The 17,625-nt window shown below is 37.5% G+C and overlaps 1 protein-coding gene across 2 annotated transcripts in view; it reads right to left on the reverse strand.

Annotated features, from left to right (window-relative positions):
- The window catches only part of LOC149775405 (uncharacterized), a 60,176-nt gene that overhangs the window by 22,296 nt on the left and 20,255 nt on the right, over positions 1 to 17,625 (reverse strand). Inside the window, exon 4 of one of the 2 annotated variants that reach the window (XM_089944401.1) lies at positions 9,323 to 9,355. The exons of the other annotated variant lie outside the window; for it this stretch is intronic. Within the exon in view, the coding sequence (XP_089800527.1) occupies positions 9,323 to 9,355 (33 nt within the window). The remainder of the gene's footprint in view (positions 1 to 9,322; positions 9,356 to 17,625) is intronic. 2 annotated transcript variants of the gene reach the window in all.

The following is a 17,625-nucleotide window of genomic DNA, read 5'->3' on the forward strand; positions in this document are numbered from 1 at the left end:
TTTCATCCTTAATTACATAGGTCGTCTGATATGTGTGACACTGTATAAGGAAATCAAACAGTAATAACGTCATTTTCATCCTTATTTACATAGGTCGTCTGATATGTGTGACACTGTATAAGGAAGTCAAACAGTAATAACGTTATTTTCATCCTTAATTACATAGGTCGTCTGATATGTGTGACACTGTATAAGGAAATCAAACAGTAATAACGTTATTTTCATCCTTAATTACATAGGTCGTCTGATATGTGTGACACTGTATAAGGAAATCAAACAGTAATAACGTTATTTTCATCCTTAATTACATAGGTCGTCTGATATGTGTGACACTGTATAAGGAAATCAAACAGTAATAACGTTATTTTCATCCTTAATTACATAGGTCGTCTGATATGTGTGACACTGTATAAGGAAATCAAACAGTAATAACGTTATTTTCATCCTTAATTACATAGGTCGTCTGATATGTGTGACACTGTATAAGGAAATCAAACAGTAATAACGTTATTTTCATCCTTAATTACATAAGTCGTCTGATATGTGTGACACTGTATAAGGAAATCAAAACAGTAATAACGTTGTTTTCATCCTTAATTACATAGGTCGTCTGATATGTGTGACACTGTATAAGGAAATCAAACAGTAATAACGTTATTTTCATCCTTAATTACATAAGTCGTCTGATATGTGTGACACTGTATAAGGAAATCAAACAGTAATAACGTTATTTTCATCCTTAATTACATAGGTCGTCTGATATGTGTGACACTGTATAAGGAAATCAAACAGTAATAACGTTATTTTCATCCTTAATTACATAGGTCGTCTGATATGTGTGACACTGTATAAGGAAATCAAACAGTAATAACGTTATTTTCATCCTTAATTACATAGGTCGTCTGATATGTGTGACACTGTATAAGGAAATCAAACAGTAATAACGTTATTTTCATCCTTAATTACATAGGTCGTCTGATATGTGTGACACTGTATAAGGAAATCAAACAGTAATAACGTTATTTTCATCCTTAATTACATAGGTCGTCTGATATGTGTGACACTGTATAAGGAAATCAAACAGTAATAACGTTATTTTCATCCTTAATTACATAGGTCGTCTGATATGTGTGACACTGTATAAGGAAATCAAACAGTAATAACGTTATTTTCATCCTTAATTACATAGGTCGTCTGATATGTGTGACACTGTATAAGGAAATCAAACAGTAATAACGTTATTTTCATCCTTAATTACATAGGTCGTCTGATATGTGTGACACTGTATAAGGAAATCAAACAGTAATAACGTTGTTTTCATCCTTAATTACATAAGTCGTCTGATATGTGTGACACTGTATAAGGAAATCAAACAGTAATAACGTTATTTTCATCCTTAATTACATAAGTCGTCTGATATGTGTGACACTGTATAAGGAAATCAAAACAGTAATAACGTTGTTTTCATCCTTAATTACATAGGTCGTCTGATATGTGTGACACTGTATAAGGAAATCAAACAGTATTAACGTTATTTTCATCCTTAATTACATAGGTCGTCTGATATGTGTGACACTGTATAAGGAAATCAAACAGTAATAACGTTGTTTTCATCCTTAATTACATAGGTCGTCTGATATGTGTGACACTGTATAAGGAAATCAAACAGTAATAACGTTATTTTCATCCTTAATTACATAAGTCGTCTGATATGTGTGACACTGTATAAGGAAATCAAACAGTAATAACGTTGTTTTCATCCTTAATTACATAGGTCGTCTGATATGTGTGACACTGTATAAGGAAATCAAACAGTAATAACGTTATTTTCATCCTTAATTACATAGGTCGTCTGATATGTGTGACACTGTATAAGGAAATCAAACAGTAATAACGTTATTTTCATCCTTAATTACATAAGTCGTCTGATATGTGTGACACTGTATAAGGAAATCAAACAGTAATAACGTTATTTTCATCCTTAATTACATAAGTCGTCTGATATGTGTGACACTGTATAAGGAAATCAAACAGTAATAACGTTATTTTCATCCTTAATTACATAGGTCGTCTGAAATGTGTGACACTGTATAAGGAAATCAAACAGTAATAACGTTATTTTCATCCTTAATTACATAGGTCGTCTGATATGTGTGACACTGTATAAGGAAATCAAACAGTAATAACGTTATTTTCATCCTTAATTACATAAGTCGTCTGATATGTGTGACACTGTATAAGGAAATCAAAACAGTAATAACGTTGTTTTCATCCTTAATTACATAGGTCGTCTGATATGTGTGACACTGTATAAGGAAATCAAACAGTAATAACGTTATTTTCATCCTTAATTACATAGGTCGTCTGATATGTGTGACACTGTAGAAGGAAATCAAACAGTAATAACGTTATTTTCATCCTTAATTACATAAGTCGTCTGATATGTGTGACACTGTAGAAGGAAATCAAAACAGTAATAACGTTGTTTTCATCCTTAATTATATAAGTCGTCTGATATGTGTGACACTGTATAAGGAAATCAAACAGTAATAACGTTATTTTCATCCTTAATTACATAGGTCGTCTGATATGTGTGACACTGTATAAGGAAATCAAACAGTAATAACGTTGTTTTCATCCTTAATTACATAGGTCGTCTGATATGTGTGACACTGTATAAGGAAATCAAGCAGTAATAACGTTATTTTCATCCTTAATTACATAAGTCGTCTGATATGTGTGACACTGTATAAGGAAATCAAACAGTAATAACGTTATTTTCATCCTTAATTACATAAGTCGTCTGATATGTGTGACACTGTATAAGGAAATCAAACAGTAATAACGTTATTTTCATCCTTAATTACATAAGTCGTCTGATATGTGTGACACTGTATAAGGAAATCAAACAGTAATAACGTTATTTTCATCCTTAATTACATAAGTCGTCTGATATGTGTGACACTGTATAAGGAAATCAAACAGTAATAACGTTATTTTCATCCTTAATTACATAAGTCGTCTGATATGTGTGACACTGTATAAGGAAATCAAACAGTAATAACGTTATTTTCATCCTTAATTACATAGGTCGTCTGATATGTGTGACACTGTATAAGGAAATCAAACAGTAATAACGTTATTTTCATCCTTAATTACATAGGTCGTCTGATATGTGTGACACTGTATAAGGAAATCAAACAGTAATAACGTTATTTTCATCCTTAATTACATAGGTCGTCTGATATGTGTGACACTGTATAAGGAAATCAAACAGTAATAACGTTATTTTCATCCTTAATTACATAGGTCGTCTGATATGTGTGACACTGTATAAGGAAATCAAACAGTAATAACGTTATTTTCATCCTTAATTACATAGGTCGTCTGATATGTGTGACACTGTATAAGGAAATCAAACAGTAATAACTTTATTTTCATCCTTAATTACATAGGTCGTCTGATATGTGTGACACTGTATAAGGAAATCAAACAGTAATAACGTTATTTTCATCCTTAATTACATAAGTCGTCTGATATGTGTGACACTGTATAAGGAAATCAAAACAGTAATAACGTTGTTTTCATCCTTAATTACATAGGTCGTCTGATATGTGTGACACTGTATAAGGAAATCAAACAGTAATAACGTTATTTTCATCCTTAATTACATAGGTCGTCTGATATGTGTGACACTGTATAAGGAAATCAAACAGTAATAACGTTATTTTCATCCTTAATTACATAGGTCGTCTGATATGTGTGACACTGTATAAGGAAATCAAACAGTAATAACGTTATTTTCATCCTTAATTACATAGGTCGTCTGATATGTGTGACACTGTATAAGGAAATCAAACAGTAATAACGTTATTTTCATCCTTAATTACATAGGTCGTCTGATATGTGTGACACTGTATAAGGAAATCAAACAGTAATAACGTTATTTTCATCCTTAATTACATAGGTCGTCTGATATGTGTGACACTGTATAAGGAAATCAAACAGTAATAACGTTATTTTCATCCTTAATTACATAGGTCGTCTGATATGTGTGACACTGTATAAGGAAATCAAACAGTAATAACGTTATTTTCATCCTTAATTACATAGGTCGTCTGATATGTGTGACACTGTATAAGGAAATCAAACAGTAATAATAACGTTATTTTCATCCTTAATTACATAGGTCGTCTGATATGTGTGACACTGTATAAGGAAGTCAAACAGTAATAACGTTATTTTCATCCTTATTTACATAGGTCGTCTGATATGTGTGACACTGTATAAGGAAATCAAACAGTAATAACGTTATTTTCATCCTTAATTACATAGGTCGTCTGATATGTGTGACACTGTATAAGGAAATCAAACAGTAATAACGATGTTTTCATCCTTAATTACATAAGTCGTCTGATATGTGTGACACTGTATAAGGAAATCAAACAGTAATAACGTTGTTTTCATCCTTATTTACATAAGTCGTCTGATATGTGTGACACTGTATAAAGAAATCAAACAGTAATAACGTTGTTTTCATCCTTAATTACATAGGTCGTCTGATATGTGTGACACTGTATAAGGAAATCAAACAGTAATAACGTTGTTTTCATCCTTAATTACATAAGTCGTCTGATATGTGTGACACTGTATAAGGAAATCAAACAGTAATAACGTTGTTTTCATCCTTATTTACATAGGTCGTCTGATATGTGTGACACTGTATAAGGAAATCAAACAGCAATGATGTCATTTAATTGACAATGACAACAGTTTATTGCTAATGTAGGCAATAGGCCAGTAATATTACAGTTACACAACAATACTACCATGACGAAGAGCGCTATAGTAAAATAAATTAAACACAGTGAGGTGAGAAAAGGAAAACAAATGCAGTACGCACAATATAAATATGTAAGAAGAAGAAATGGAACTAGCATTACATAGTTACATAGCTGTGATCTTCCATATGGGTAGAAAAAAATAATATAGTTACATGTACATTAGAACATTTGATCTCATCTGTGGAATGAAGAATAATGTATTGTGCACGTTGATATATTATGAGACTGTTCTTAGACTGCATCAGAGGATATAAGATTCCTCCACATTGGTGTTTTTTGCTAAAAAAAAAGTTCTGGTATGAGTCTATTTCTAAGATCTGCATAAAATGGACATTATAAAGCAAGGTGATACTCATCGTCTATTTTGGCTTTTATGACATAACATACATATACGCTGATGGGAGAGATGCCATTATGCCGTTCTTAAGTTTTGAGCGGAACAACGGAATCAACTTAATGCAGTTTGCAGATGGGTAGGTAAATTAATGGTTGTATATAAAACTGAACGGAAGAAAAGATCAACCAATTTATTATAGTGATATAACTTATGCGAATTATTTACGGCTGAATTCCAATCCAGTAGTAAATTGACTTGAAAACGATGCCTGAAATTTGACTAAAATATTTTTTCATTGTATGACTTATTTTCATCTGGTGCCTGTTTAAAGGACGTACATATATGTTATAATTCGTTGCTATCTGAACCTATGCAAACATTGCTCTAATAACGATGTTTAATCTCAACAGATGGTAGTGTCAAATCACGTTACCAACGGGCGTAAATGTAGCTATATCTGCTAAAATCAAAGTAGGCTTGTTTGCGATAAATAACTTATAACTAATACAAATATAAGAATATAAGAAATTAATCACCACGAGAGAGAGAGAGAGAGAGAGAGAGAGAGAGAGAGAGAGAGAGAGCCAGTGTTGTTTACTGGATTCTTACCCTTTATCTTGCCTCGACGTTCTCAATTTATTTTATCAAAGAATTTCTCATAATTAAACTTAGAAAATATTGGGAATATATTTTAACATACTATTAACAAAAATATTAAGTTTTAAAACAAACCCAAAAATGACAAGCTATATATATTTTTTTTTTTATACTTTTAAAGTCAAAGGTCTCACCCAACTGAGTCCGATAAAAAAAAAATCATGACTTGAATGCAAGTAAAGACAACATAGTAAAATTATTGAATATGCATCCGGAAGTCCTCGGCATATGTGAACAACTTGTATCATGCCTCGAATATATAAAGTATTTCAATGTCGACTTTTAAATGCGTTATATGGCTGTATGACTTGTACTATTCAAAAAACGTGTTATTAGTACGATTCCCATTCGTCCGATACCTAGAGCTAAATAACTCCAGTTCTTTTACATTCATCCTCCTTTAGTAAATTGACCGGCAGAGACTCGATGCACAAAAATATTCATAGGATGACGCAGAAAATATTGGCCAGTCAGCTCTTTCGTTGCAAATTTGGGGCTTATTTCGGAGAGTTTTAGAGCACCGAGAAGGAGAGCAAGGCAAAGTACCACTTTCAAACGGTTAACATTCATATGTATGTTTTCATTTATTTGTGTTGACAGTTACAATCAGTTTTAGGAAAACTATTTGTTGTCTGAAGAAGACATTTTATGAAAATCATAGCTCCTGCATTCTTAGGAAGGGCTCTGGGTGACCAAGGGGTCTAAGGCACTCGCCTTTACAGATCACTGAAATCTCACCTTTGTCCGGGTGGGTTCGAGTCTCATGGGTGGCAAAAGCGGGTATGTGAGAAAGCTCGCCAATAGCTTACCATGGGTCGGTGCTTCCTCCCGGGATTTTTTCGGGTTCTGTAAAATGTACTGACCATGTAGAGCCTCTCGTGTGATGAAAATGTCCTTAAATCCACAACAACAACATTCTTAGGAAATGAATTTGAAATGATATACAATTACCCTAACTTTGCCTGTTCTTCAGATATGTATTTTTTTTAAAATATCCACCGTTTAGGTATCACTTATCTCAAAGTACGTTTAAAATTGTAAAATATATAAAATAGCTTAAAACAGTACATATTTTTAATATAATTTACCTATGAAGTTCAGAAAGTGAAAATGATCACTCAGCATTAGCAGTCTTCTGATTAATGAACACAGGGCCGGCGCAAACTAGGTGCGAACAGTGCGCATGCGCAGAGGGTCGTTTTCAGAGAGGCGCCGAATCGGTTAAGGAAAAGGGGTGCAAAAATCAGAAAGCTAAAATGAAACAAAGCTTTTAATTTTGTTTCATGTGAAAATCTTCTTCTTTTTTGTTGGTCATAATTTGCATCAATTTCTTACGAGCTTGCTTGACAGCAACTATTTAAGGGGGAGGGCGCCAAATGTCTCGCACATGGTGCCGTATTGACTCGCGCAGGCCTTGGATGCACTTCAGAAGACCGTGCTGGGCGATATTTTTTAACCCAAATCGACTCGTGTCATACACATATACATATAAAGAAACAACAGCTTCTTTATAGACAGTCTTCCTAAGATATACATATTCCTTTTGTATACAATGGATTATCAGTGGGGAAAATCCTGGGAATACCTTTTCTTTAAATTTTAATATTGTGCAGAAAGCGGCACAAGAGATTATACAATGAGTTTGCCTCTTGATAAAAACAAAGATGTAACTTGAAAGATATAGTTCGACTGACTATTATTTTCCATGGTCTCTTTATATTGCATTCAAGCACCCATTGTGGAATTGAAATTTTCCGAGCAGCAGTTGGTATCGGATCCAATTTTTCGAACTGTTAAGGAATGATTCGTATACCCGACAAGCTATATGAATCATTCGTGAACCCGACACCATTAAATGTGCCGAAGAGTAAAGAAAGAGAAATAGAGTTGGTTAGCACCGGGTATCGAAGTATGTAAGAACAATACAGTGTACATATCACTGGCCGCAACATGGGTAGTGATATTTTGGTGAACAAATACAGAGAGATGTTCTACACAAATCTGCGATTTAAAGTTGATCTACTTAGGATGACAAAATACAAGACAGTAACTTAGCGATGGTAATATGCAGCTTATCAATGATGTATTAAGATAGGTTATTATTTATAGAGTAGAAAAGACTAGTAAATACATGCGACTTTCAGATTTTACAAAATTCCATAGTTTTCTCCAGGACCCTCTGCAACTTGTGCGCCTATATAGATCTGACCAAAGCATAATATTGCTAAAATTGCATCTTTTATAGACTTTACATTTTTGGTACCAAGTTCCAAATATCGGTTACCAGATCATCGCATTGGAAATCACTAAAAGTGATGCTTCACTTTTTTTTATCCCGCCGTACAAATGAGGATTGGAACCCGACATATCTTATTCTGATTTTTAATTGCCAGCCAAATGCATGCTAGGATTGTTGGATGAGTCTAATTCTGAGAAAGGATGAACACTACCGTATAACCTATGTCACCCATGGACGTATCCGAAGCTGACCAAACAGTATAGAACGTCTCACTCCAGCTTTAACAAACGATTCACTCGTCCAAAAATTTCAGTACACGAGGGTTCTCTGTAACCAGCAAACACCTTTATTGCTATAATTGAGACTGCGCGCGATGAGCATTAGGAAAGCCTGTCAGTTAGAATGGAAATGGATATACAGTCCTGATACTGAGATCAAAAGGGTCAGTTTGAAAACTGAAAATATTTATCGTATCTTAATAACGTTCATCCGGCTTTTAGCAATAATGTGATTGCATTTACTCAGATATGAATAGGGTAAAAGCAATCTTCAAATGTTCCGATATTTTTCTAAACTGATCATTATAGGACTGCAGACTACTTACAAGATATATTTACTGACCCCCACCCCCACCCGAAAGTAAAGATCCTGGCAATGTGCACAAAACTATACACCTCGTAAACTAAGATTTAACAATGGAAGTGATCGAATGAACATGAACAATTTCAGGTTTTGCACACACACACACACACACAAACACACACAAACACACACACACACACACACTTTTATGTTAACACATTTTAACGAAGATTTGGCTGGTCGGCGTTGAGATTTTATACAAAATTTTATAGTAAACCGCCAGATGGCTGAGACGCTTCGGCGATGGTGCAGAGTGAGTGTAAAAGCTGCATGAGAGTCCCGTAAAAAACAAGAGTGCTCATAAAATCTCAAATAGAAATAAACACGAAAGAGTATAAAGTACTAACTAAACGCATATAATACACCCACACTCCATATTCTAAAGCAAATATTCGAATTTGTCACGTCATTAAATGCACGTGCGTCTAAAAGTGGAGTCTCTTTCATACGATCATCAAAAATGACAGGTACACTCTCAAGATGGGTGCATTGGAAATAAAGGTGTGTGATTGCTAAAGCTGTTAATATGTAGGGAATCTAAATACAGAGACGGTGATAGATATAATCCAGCAGGATAAATAATATATATATATATATGATCACCTGTTGCAGTCTTCTCAATCAGCGTTGGTCCACCTGGGGGCAAAATCAGACGGATTCCAAATATTAATAAATCAACAGAGCTGATTCAAAGTTATCCATTGTCGAATTGTGAGGATTTTGATAATGATAATAAATTCTCGATGTTGACCCTCTCGTGTTCCGAAAAAAAGAGTAGCCTGGTTTATGTTACAGAAATTAGGTCATTTCACAACAACACGAAGTTAGTAAACTCACTCAGTACCGCAAGCCAAATGAGATGGCATTATTTCATTCGCATCGTAAAATGAATACACATGTTAAAATGGCGACCAGCTGTATTTCAACCATTCTGCGAATTTTAGAACGATCAAGGATGAGGAAATATGGGGGAGGGGAAGTTTTGCCAAGTATCGCGCTTTTGTCCCAAAAATTCGTATCAGTTTATGTAATATTATACCACATGTGTCTTTCACCAATTATGAACCGTTTATAAGGTATCATATTTTATTTTCATTAATATTTTTGACTATTTTCTAAGGTAACAGATATTAAGGCAGGTACATCTGTTTTGTAATTTTTAGGCTAAGATGGAAAGGTAAATACATACCATCTTTGGGTATATTTTACATATATTTTGCACACGTGCACTTGTGTTTTATTACGAAATCCAGTTTTGTCTCCCTAGTGAATGGTCTCTTTTAGAAAAGCTGCATAAAGTTGTCTCAAAAAGGTATGTACAGTTTCGAAAACATCTACCTGTTTTACTTCTGTTTGAATGTATTATTATTATTATTATTGGGGCCTTGGGTGGCCAAGCGGTCTAAAGTAATCGATTTTACCGATCACTGTCATTTCATCTCTGACCGCGTGGGTTCGAGAAAATGCGTTAAATCCTAAAGAATTATTATTATTTTTATTATTATTATTATTATTATTATTATTGCTAGTATTAAAAAATATATGTGATCTTTTAAACCTACATCTTAATAATTATGTAACAAATTAAGTTATATTTATCTATTAGAATAAAATTTCAAAGAATAAAATTAAAGAATTAAAGTTATTCAATACAATATTTTCCCAGTGACTGTCTATCCTGACAATGTTTAAATCGTCTTCTGATAATGTTTCATAACAAACTTTTAGCATGAGGGGGAAAACACCACTATAAAATGACTGATTATTTTCAGCATTTGCTGCAATATGCAAATCTTTCTTCATTGTAAAAATTTTTGTATTACCCTTCATTTCAAGGCCCACTTTCCTCGACGATACTCCGTATTCTGACTTTGGAAAGGTACTCGACTACCCAAATGCTACATCTAAAACTACATTTGCCATGTCTAATATAATACATCAACACTAACTGAGTAAATTTGTATCAAGCTTTTGAAATTATATAGCTTAAAAACTATTTGATATTAACCAGCCTGTAACTGCTTCCACAATGCCGTCTTTGGCATCTTGATGTCAGCATGAACAAGTGTGTATCGTCTTTACTTCATACCAGGGCTGTATGATCCAATAGGCACAGTAAACACTGTAAAACCAGCAATTATTCGCAGGGACTTTGTTTACACTATTCTGGTCATGCGATAAGATAACATTCGGTTGAAAGTGATTCGAAGCTGTTATGTTTGTTATAAAGTTTTAATTAATTTGGATACCATTTGATTTTTATATGATAAAAGTATACGCCGTAGAAACGTCTCAGATTACATGTATCTTGATAACATTTGGAGTCAACTCAATTAATCGTTATAATTATCTTGTTGCAGTGAAAAGCAGTTGGTCCTCTTGAGTGGGTTGCATGAATCTTACATCCTTATAAACTGGTTCTTCATGTACCTCCACACCCAGAATTCATTGCAGTACTTACGCATAGTGTAACATAGTTGTTCTAAATGATTTAATGTCTTTACAGTTACGAATGAACAAATGGCAATAGCGAATCAGCAGACTAATGCACAAGCAAGCTTCATAATGTTCCGGTGATTTTCGAAACTGGCCACTTCTATGAAGGCATTATGGTGGTGCTGTACAGTTAGTAGTAAATGGGGCCACCCTACGTACAATGGGAATTAGCATTACAGGGACCCCTGGGCCACTCTACATACAAGGGAAATTTAACATGGCGAAAAATCGTGGGCCACTCTACGTACAAGGGGAATTGAACATGGTGAAAAATCGTGGGTCACTCTACGTACAAGGGGGAATTTAACATGGGGGAACAGAGTTTGGGTTTGTCTAGGGACAAGGGGAATTGAATATGGGATTTTTTTAAAATTTTTTTTTAAAATTTAAATTTAAATTTAAATTTAAATTTAAAAAAAGGGGTAGGCAATGGAAAGGCTATCTCTTTTCGAGAAATATGGCTGGCCCTGAAAAGGGCCTTTGGGTTTATGTTAATGTATCCATTAACATAAAGGGCACCGCATTGGTCTTCTTCTTCTTGTTCTTAGGCTGCGTCTCACTGTTGGTCCGTAAATCAGCACTCTTTTCAGGCATCCTTGTCTTTCAACGTAGATCCTACGTATCCACAGACTGGTGTTTGTCCTGTGGACAACGGTCCACTTGGATCGGACATACATGGGTATGTCCGTCCTAAACATCATGGAAGACACAAGGGTGGATGACTCAACTGTGGTCCACATCTTGAAGCGACGAGAACAGGTGAATCAATGTAGTCAACTGCGCTTATTTATAGGCAGAGGTAGCATTGAAACGGATTGAGTTCATTCACCAATCCGAACACGCGTTACAAAATTCAGTCAGCTCGCATCCAATCCGAAGAGAACAGTTTGTGACGTCACGTGGTCTATATAGATTCGCTAGCGCTTGTGTGCAGTCAATCTATGCGACAGTGATTCAACATGACGGAAACTCAGAAAACGATCCATTGGGGTGCACCAGCAGGGGAGACTGCCCAAGGGAACCCGGACTTACTTTCAGAAGAGGTACATTGGGATTTTGTGGATTTTCTTACCTCGCAAGAATTTGTTCCGGAACCTTCGTTACCTTCTTCATTACTGCAAGTGGAGAATTTTAGACAGAGACAGAAAGAAGAATTGGAGAAATTTATACAACGACAAAAGGAAGCGGAACAAGCTTTTCTCCTACAGCAGCAGCAGCAGCAAGAAGAAGAGGTAAGAAAAAAACAACAGCAACAACAGCAAGAAGAAGTAGCAGCAAAGAAACAAGAGGGTGAAAATCAAACGGTCACGGTACTGTTGGACATTTTAGCGGAGTTAAGAAGTCTGAAACAAATGTATCAGACTTCTTTATCACGACCGAAGAGAATACGACCTTCCCGAGCTAAACACGTCAACCCTGTGACTAAGCCTGCCGTACCACCCTTAGTGATTTCAACTCAATCATCATCATCAACATTACGCAGTTCAGAAGTAGGCCTTGGCCGTGGCAAAGGCTTAAGGCAGTTAAAGTTGATTGGCTAAACTCACCCCTACACCAAAAAAGGCCCTTTTCAGGGCCACCCACATTTCTCGAAAAGAAATACAATTTCAATTTGCCAATAACTCAAAAAAAAAAAAACACTCATTTTACCCTTATAGTACGTGTCTGTGTATGAGTGCGTGAGTGTAGCTTCTTATTTTAAAATCAAAACTCAAAGACACTTACCTTGTATCATTAATGTATTCTTTTCTCCATTTTTTACAATCCAATTCACAATTCACAACACAACACTTTAATTAAAAGTTCAATGACTTCTTCTTTCTCCTTATTTAGTCTTTCTGTTTTTTGAATTTCTTCACCGTCTTTTCCTCATTTTCTTCCCTTCTTCTTTTCTTCTCCTGTTTCTTTGCCTCTTGTAAATAGAATTGTCTTCTTTCTTCCTCTTCTTCCTCTGAAGAATCCCTCTCTTCTTCCGAAGAATCCCTCTCTTCTTCTGAAGAATCCTTCTTTTCTTCTGACTCCTCTTGTTTCTTTTTTGGGCAATCTGGAGACCAATGTCCTTTTTCTTTACAATAATAACAGGTATCTTGACTTTTGTCTTTTTTAGCCCCTGTTTTTTTTTTCTTTTTTGACGGTCTGGACACTCTGAAGACCAATGCCCTTTCTTCTTACAGATATAGCAAGTATCTTGACTTTTATCTCGAAAGGAAGGAGAGTAGTCCGTAGGCTGGTCTGAAGAGAATTTTCTAATGACCCCTCGCAAAGCTCTGACGAAACGTTCGATTTGGTTAGTCTCTTCCATCGTTGTGCTCGGCTTGAGAGTGAAATGAATAGTGAAAAGGACAAGACACACACCCTTTTATATACGCTGGTCTGCCATGACTATAAATTAGTCTATGGTGTTTAAACTTGAGTCATTTGACGTTTTGCACTCAAGATGAAACGATCCTATTCATTCGAGAAGAAAGAAGAAGAAGAAAGTAAGAGGCAGAAACGTGATCTATCGCCTCGTACCAGGGCTGAAATCTTGGCACAAATTCATGCCAGTGATTTTGAAGAGGACATGAGTGAACCAGAATCCGAACCCTCTAAACCAAGTTCACCACCCTTAGTCAACCCTGAAAAGTACTATTCCATTCGAGAGACGGAAAAGCGCTCCTCTAGAAAATTTAGAACTACGGCTTACACCTACACGGTGAAGTTTAAAGATTTCAAGTCCGACGTACCCTTAGAGAAAGCAGAAGGGTTTATCACCAAGATGTGGGATTCTTTGCTCACCGCACTCAAGCGACAATGTCAACCCAAAGAAGACGATCGCTTGACACTATCCATAGATCACGACAGCTTGAAATCCCCTGTTTGGATCGAGTTTAGCAGACCCGCAGAACTAACCCCTTCCAAAGTCATGGACAAGATTCAACACGTACAACAATCTAATGACCAGTTTGACATCACCGATGGTAAAGCCACACTGAAAATGGCCCACGTCTCTCCTCTTCAAGGGACTGGACGCAAAAAGATGTTATTGGTGGACGACCTTCGCAACACCAAAACAAGTCTCGTCCGAATTAACAACCCTCAAGACCAGATGTGTTTAGCTCGAGCCATCGTGGTGGGACGAACCTATGCCAACAAGAACGACACGACAGAATGGAAAAGAGCCTGGAACACTATTCAACGTTCCCATCGAGCCAAACAACGAAATGAAGCAGAACTCCTGTTGCAACAAGCTGGTCTGTCCAAAGACACACCCTGTGGCATTCCTGATATGCAAAAATTGCAAGATGCCCTAGCTCCACGCTACACCTTGAAAGTGCACCCTCAAGAAATGCGCGGACCTCTGTTGTTTCGAGGCCAAGACTTTAAGGACGGAAACTACATTCATGTTTATTATCACGATGACCATTTCGATACCATTACCACTATCACCGGATTCCTGGGATACAGATATTACTGTGAGAAATGTGATTATGGTTATAACAATCGAGAGCAACACAAGCATTGTGGATGGAAATGCCCAGGATGTTTGGCCTCTCCACCCTGTCTGAGCGAAGAACCAGTGCCTTGTTCGACTTCTCTGCGCACGTTTGTCAGCCCTACCTGTTACCAACAACATTTCAAAACACAACGTTCACAGAAGAAATGTGCTTGTCAACTCCTGAGATTGAGCCCTACCTGTGGACAAGGCATACGTACCAATAGTACCAAGGCACACGTATGTCGAGGAAAGAAAAAATGTCACATTTGTCACCACATCGTGGACTTGGAACACCAATGTTACGTGCAAAAATACCAACCCCCACCAGAGAAAGAGGACGGTCACAAGAAGAAAGGCAATTTCATCTTTTTCGATTTCGAATGCATGCAAGAGACCGGCATTCACATTCCTAATTTCTGCGTGGCTCATCGAGCGTGCGAGAAGTGCATTCAAGAACCTATCTTCAGTCATTGCCCTCACTGCAGCAAGATTCCTGGAGGGCGTGAAAATATCTTTCGAGGACCGAACACGTTAGCCGATTTTGCCCAATGGGTCTTAGACCCCATCGACAAGACGTGGAGCCAAGAGGACATCGAACGTTACGGAGATTGTCATCGTCATGCCACAGTGATGGCTCACAATTTCTCCGGATACGATGGACAGTTTCTTCTCAGATACTATACGGAACAAGGCACCGAGCGTCCTAAAGTGACTTTGAACGGAGCCAAAATCATTTTCATGCAAGTGGGACAAGTGCAGTTTAAAGATTCGATGAGTTACTTGGCCATGCCTTTGAGCCGAATGCCTAAAACGTTTGGAATGACAGAAATGGCTAAAGGGTACTTTCCACACTTTTTCAATACGGAAGCCAATCAACACGCCGTTCTACCCCATTTACCTGAGGCTCACTATTACGACCCCGACAACATGCGTACCGAACAACGAGAAGATTTCTACGCTTGGTACCAGGCTCACGCCTCGGACCCTTTCGACTTTCAGGAAGAAATGCTAAAGTATTGTCGTTCCGACGTGGACATTTTACGACGTTGCTGTGGAAAATTTCGAGAACTTTTCATGGAACACGGAGGGGTCGATCCTTTGAAAGAAGCTTGCACCATTGACAAAGCGTGTTCCTTAGTGTATCGACAACGATTCATGCCTGAAAACACCGTGGCTGTCATCAGTCCTCAAACGACCCACTTTGTCAAACGTCAATACTCGGTCAAAGCCCTACGTTGGTTACATTACTTGTGCGACAAGGAAGACAAATGGATTCAGCATGCCCGCAACGGAGGGGGTGAAAAGACCATCGGAACGTATTCGGTCGATGGCTGGGACTTAGAAAACCCCAAGATCATGTACGAGTTTAACGGTTGCTTATTTCACGGATGTCCCGTCTGTTACCCTGACCGTGACACTAAAAATCAGTTTTTACAACGGACCATGGAAGACTTGTACCAGGACACTTGTCAGCGACGCCTAAAGTTAGAACAGCAAGGATACCAAGTGGTGGAAATGTGGGAACACGAGTACGATCACCGTATGAAAACCGATCCCGAGTTTAAACGCCTCGTGGAAAGTTACCAGTTCATGGACCCACTGAACCCGAGGGATAGTTTGTACGGAGGAAGGACCAATGCCACCTATTTGCTGTACCAAGCCGACGAAGAGAAAGGAGAAGAAATCAAATACTTGGACGTGTGTTCGCTGTATCCCTATGTGTGCAAATATTGTCGCTTTCCTGTAGGACACCCACAATTGCTGACGGAACACATCGACCTGAAAAACATTCGACAATACGAAGGCTTGATCAAGTGCAAAGTTTTGCCTTCCACGAACCTATACCATCCCGTCTTACCTCACCATTGTCAAGGCAAACTGATGTTTCCCTTGTGCCGTACTTGTGCCGAAACGTGCAACCAAGACCAACCTTGCCATCACACCCAGGAAGAACGTGCCTTGACGGGAACCTGGGTCAGCGTAGAATTGTTCAAAGCTCTGGACATGGGATACCAACTGTTACAAGTGTACGAAATTTGCCACTTTTCTAAGACACAACAATACCACAAGGGTGACCCCACGCAGAAAGGCATTTTCGCAGACTACGTGGATGCCTTTTTGAAACTGAAGCAAGAAGCCAGCGGCTATCCGTCCTGGTGTCACACTCCCGAAGACCAAATACAATTCAAAGAGAAATACTATGAACAAGAAGGCATCTCTTTAGACCACATAGAGAAAAACTCAGGCAGGCGATCGTTTGCCAAAGTGATGTTAAATTGCTTGTGGGGTAAAATGGCACAACGACCGTGTTTACCCAAGACGGAATATTTGACAGAACCTTCCCGCTACTTCCAGATGATTCACGACAAAACCAAATACACGAAACACGTGGACGTCGTTCGAGAGGATTTGATCTTGGTCAATTACGAAGAAGATCTGGACTTTGTACAAGACGACCCTTTTGGAAATGTCATCATTGCGGCTTACGTGACAGCTCATGCTCGCTTAAAATTGTACGAAGCTTTAGAACTGTTAGAAGAACGCGTCCTGTACTTTGACACGGACAGTTGCATTTACATCCATCACCCGATTCAACATCACCCTGACATCGAAGGAGACCGTTTAGGAGCCTGGACAGACGAGCATCCCGACGACAAGATTCTAAGTTTCGTCAGTGGCGGCCCCAAAAATTACGGCTACGAATACCGGGACAAACAAGGAGAAGTGCACACGACGTGCAAAGTGAAAGGACTGACTCTGAATCATCGTACCAGTCGAGTGGTCAACTTTGGGGTATTGAAAGAAGCCTTGCAATCGGGAGAGAATGGAAACTTTAAAGTGACCACCTATCAACCGAACAAGATTGTACGTTTACCCACTCACCACATCGTCAGTCGACCCTTGGAAAAAGTCTATCAAATTGTATACCAGA

Source organism: Sinohyriopsis cumingii, chromosome 19 (assembly GCF_028554795.1).
Source record: "Sinohyriopsis cumingii isolate HCF-2022 chromosome 19, ASM2855479v2, whole genome shotgun sequence".
Taxonomy (NCBI): Eukaryota; Metazoa; Mollusca; class Bivalvia; order Unionida; family Unionidae; genus Sinohyriopsis; species Sinohyriopsis cumingii.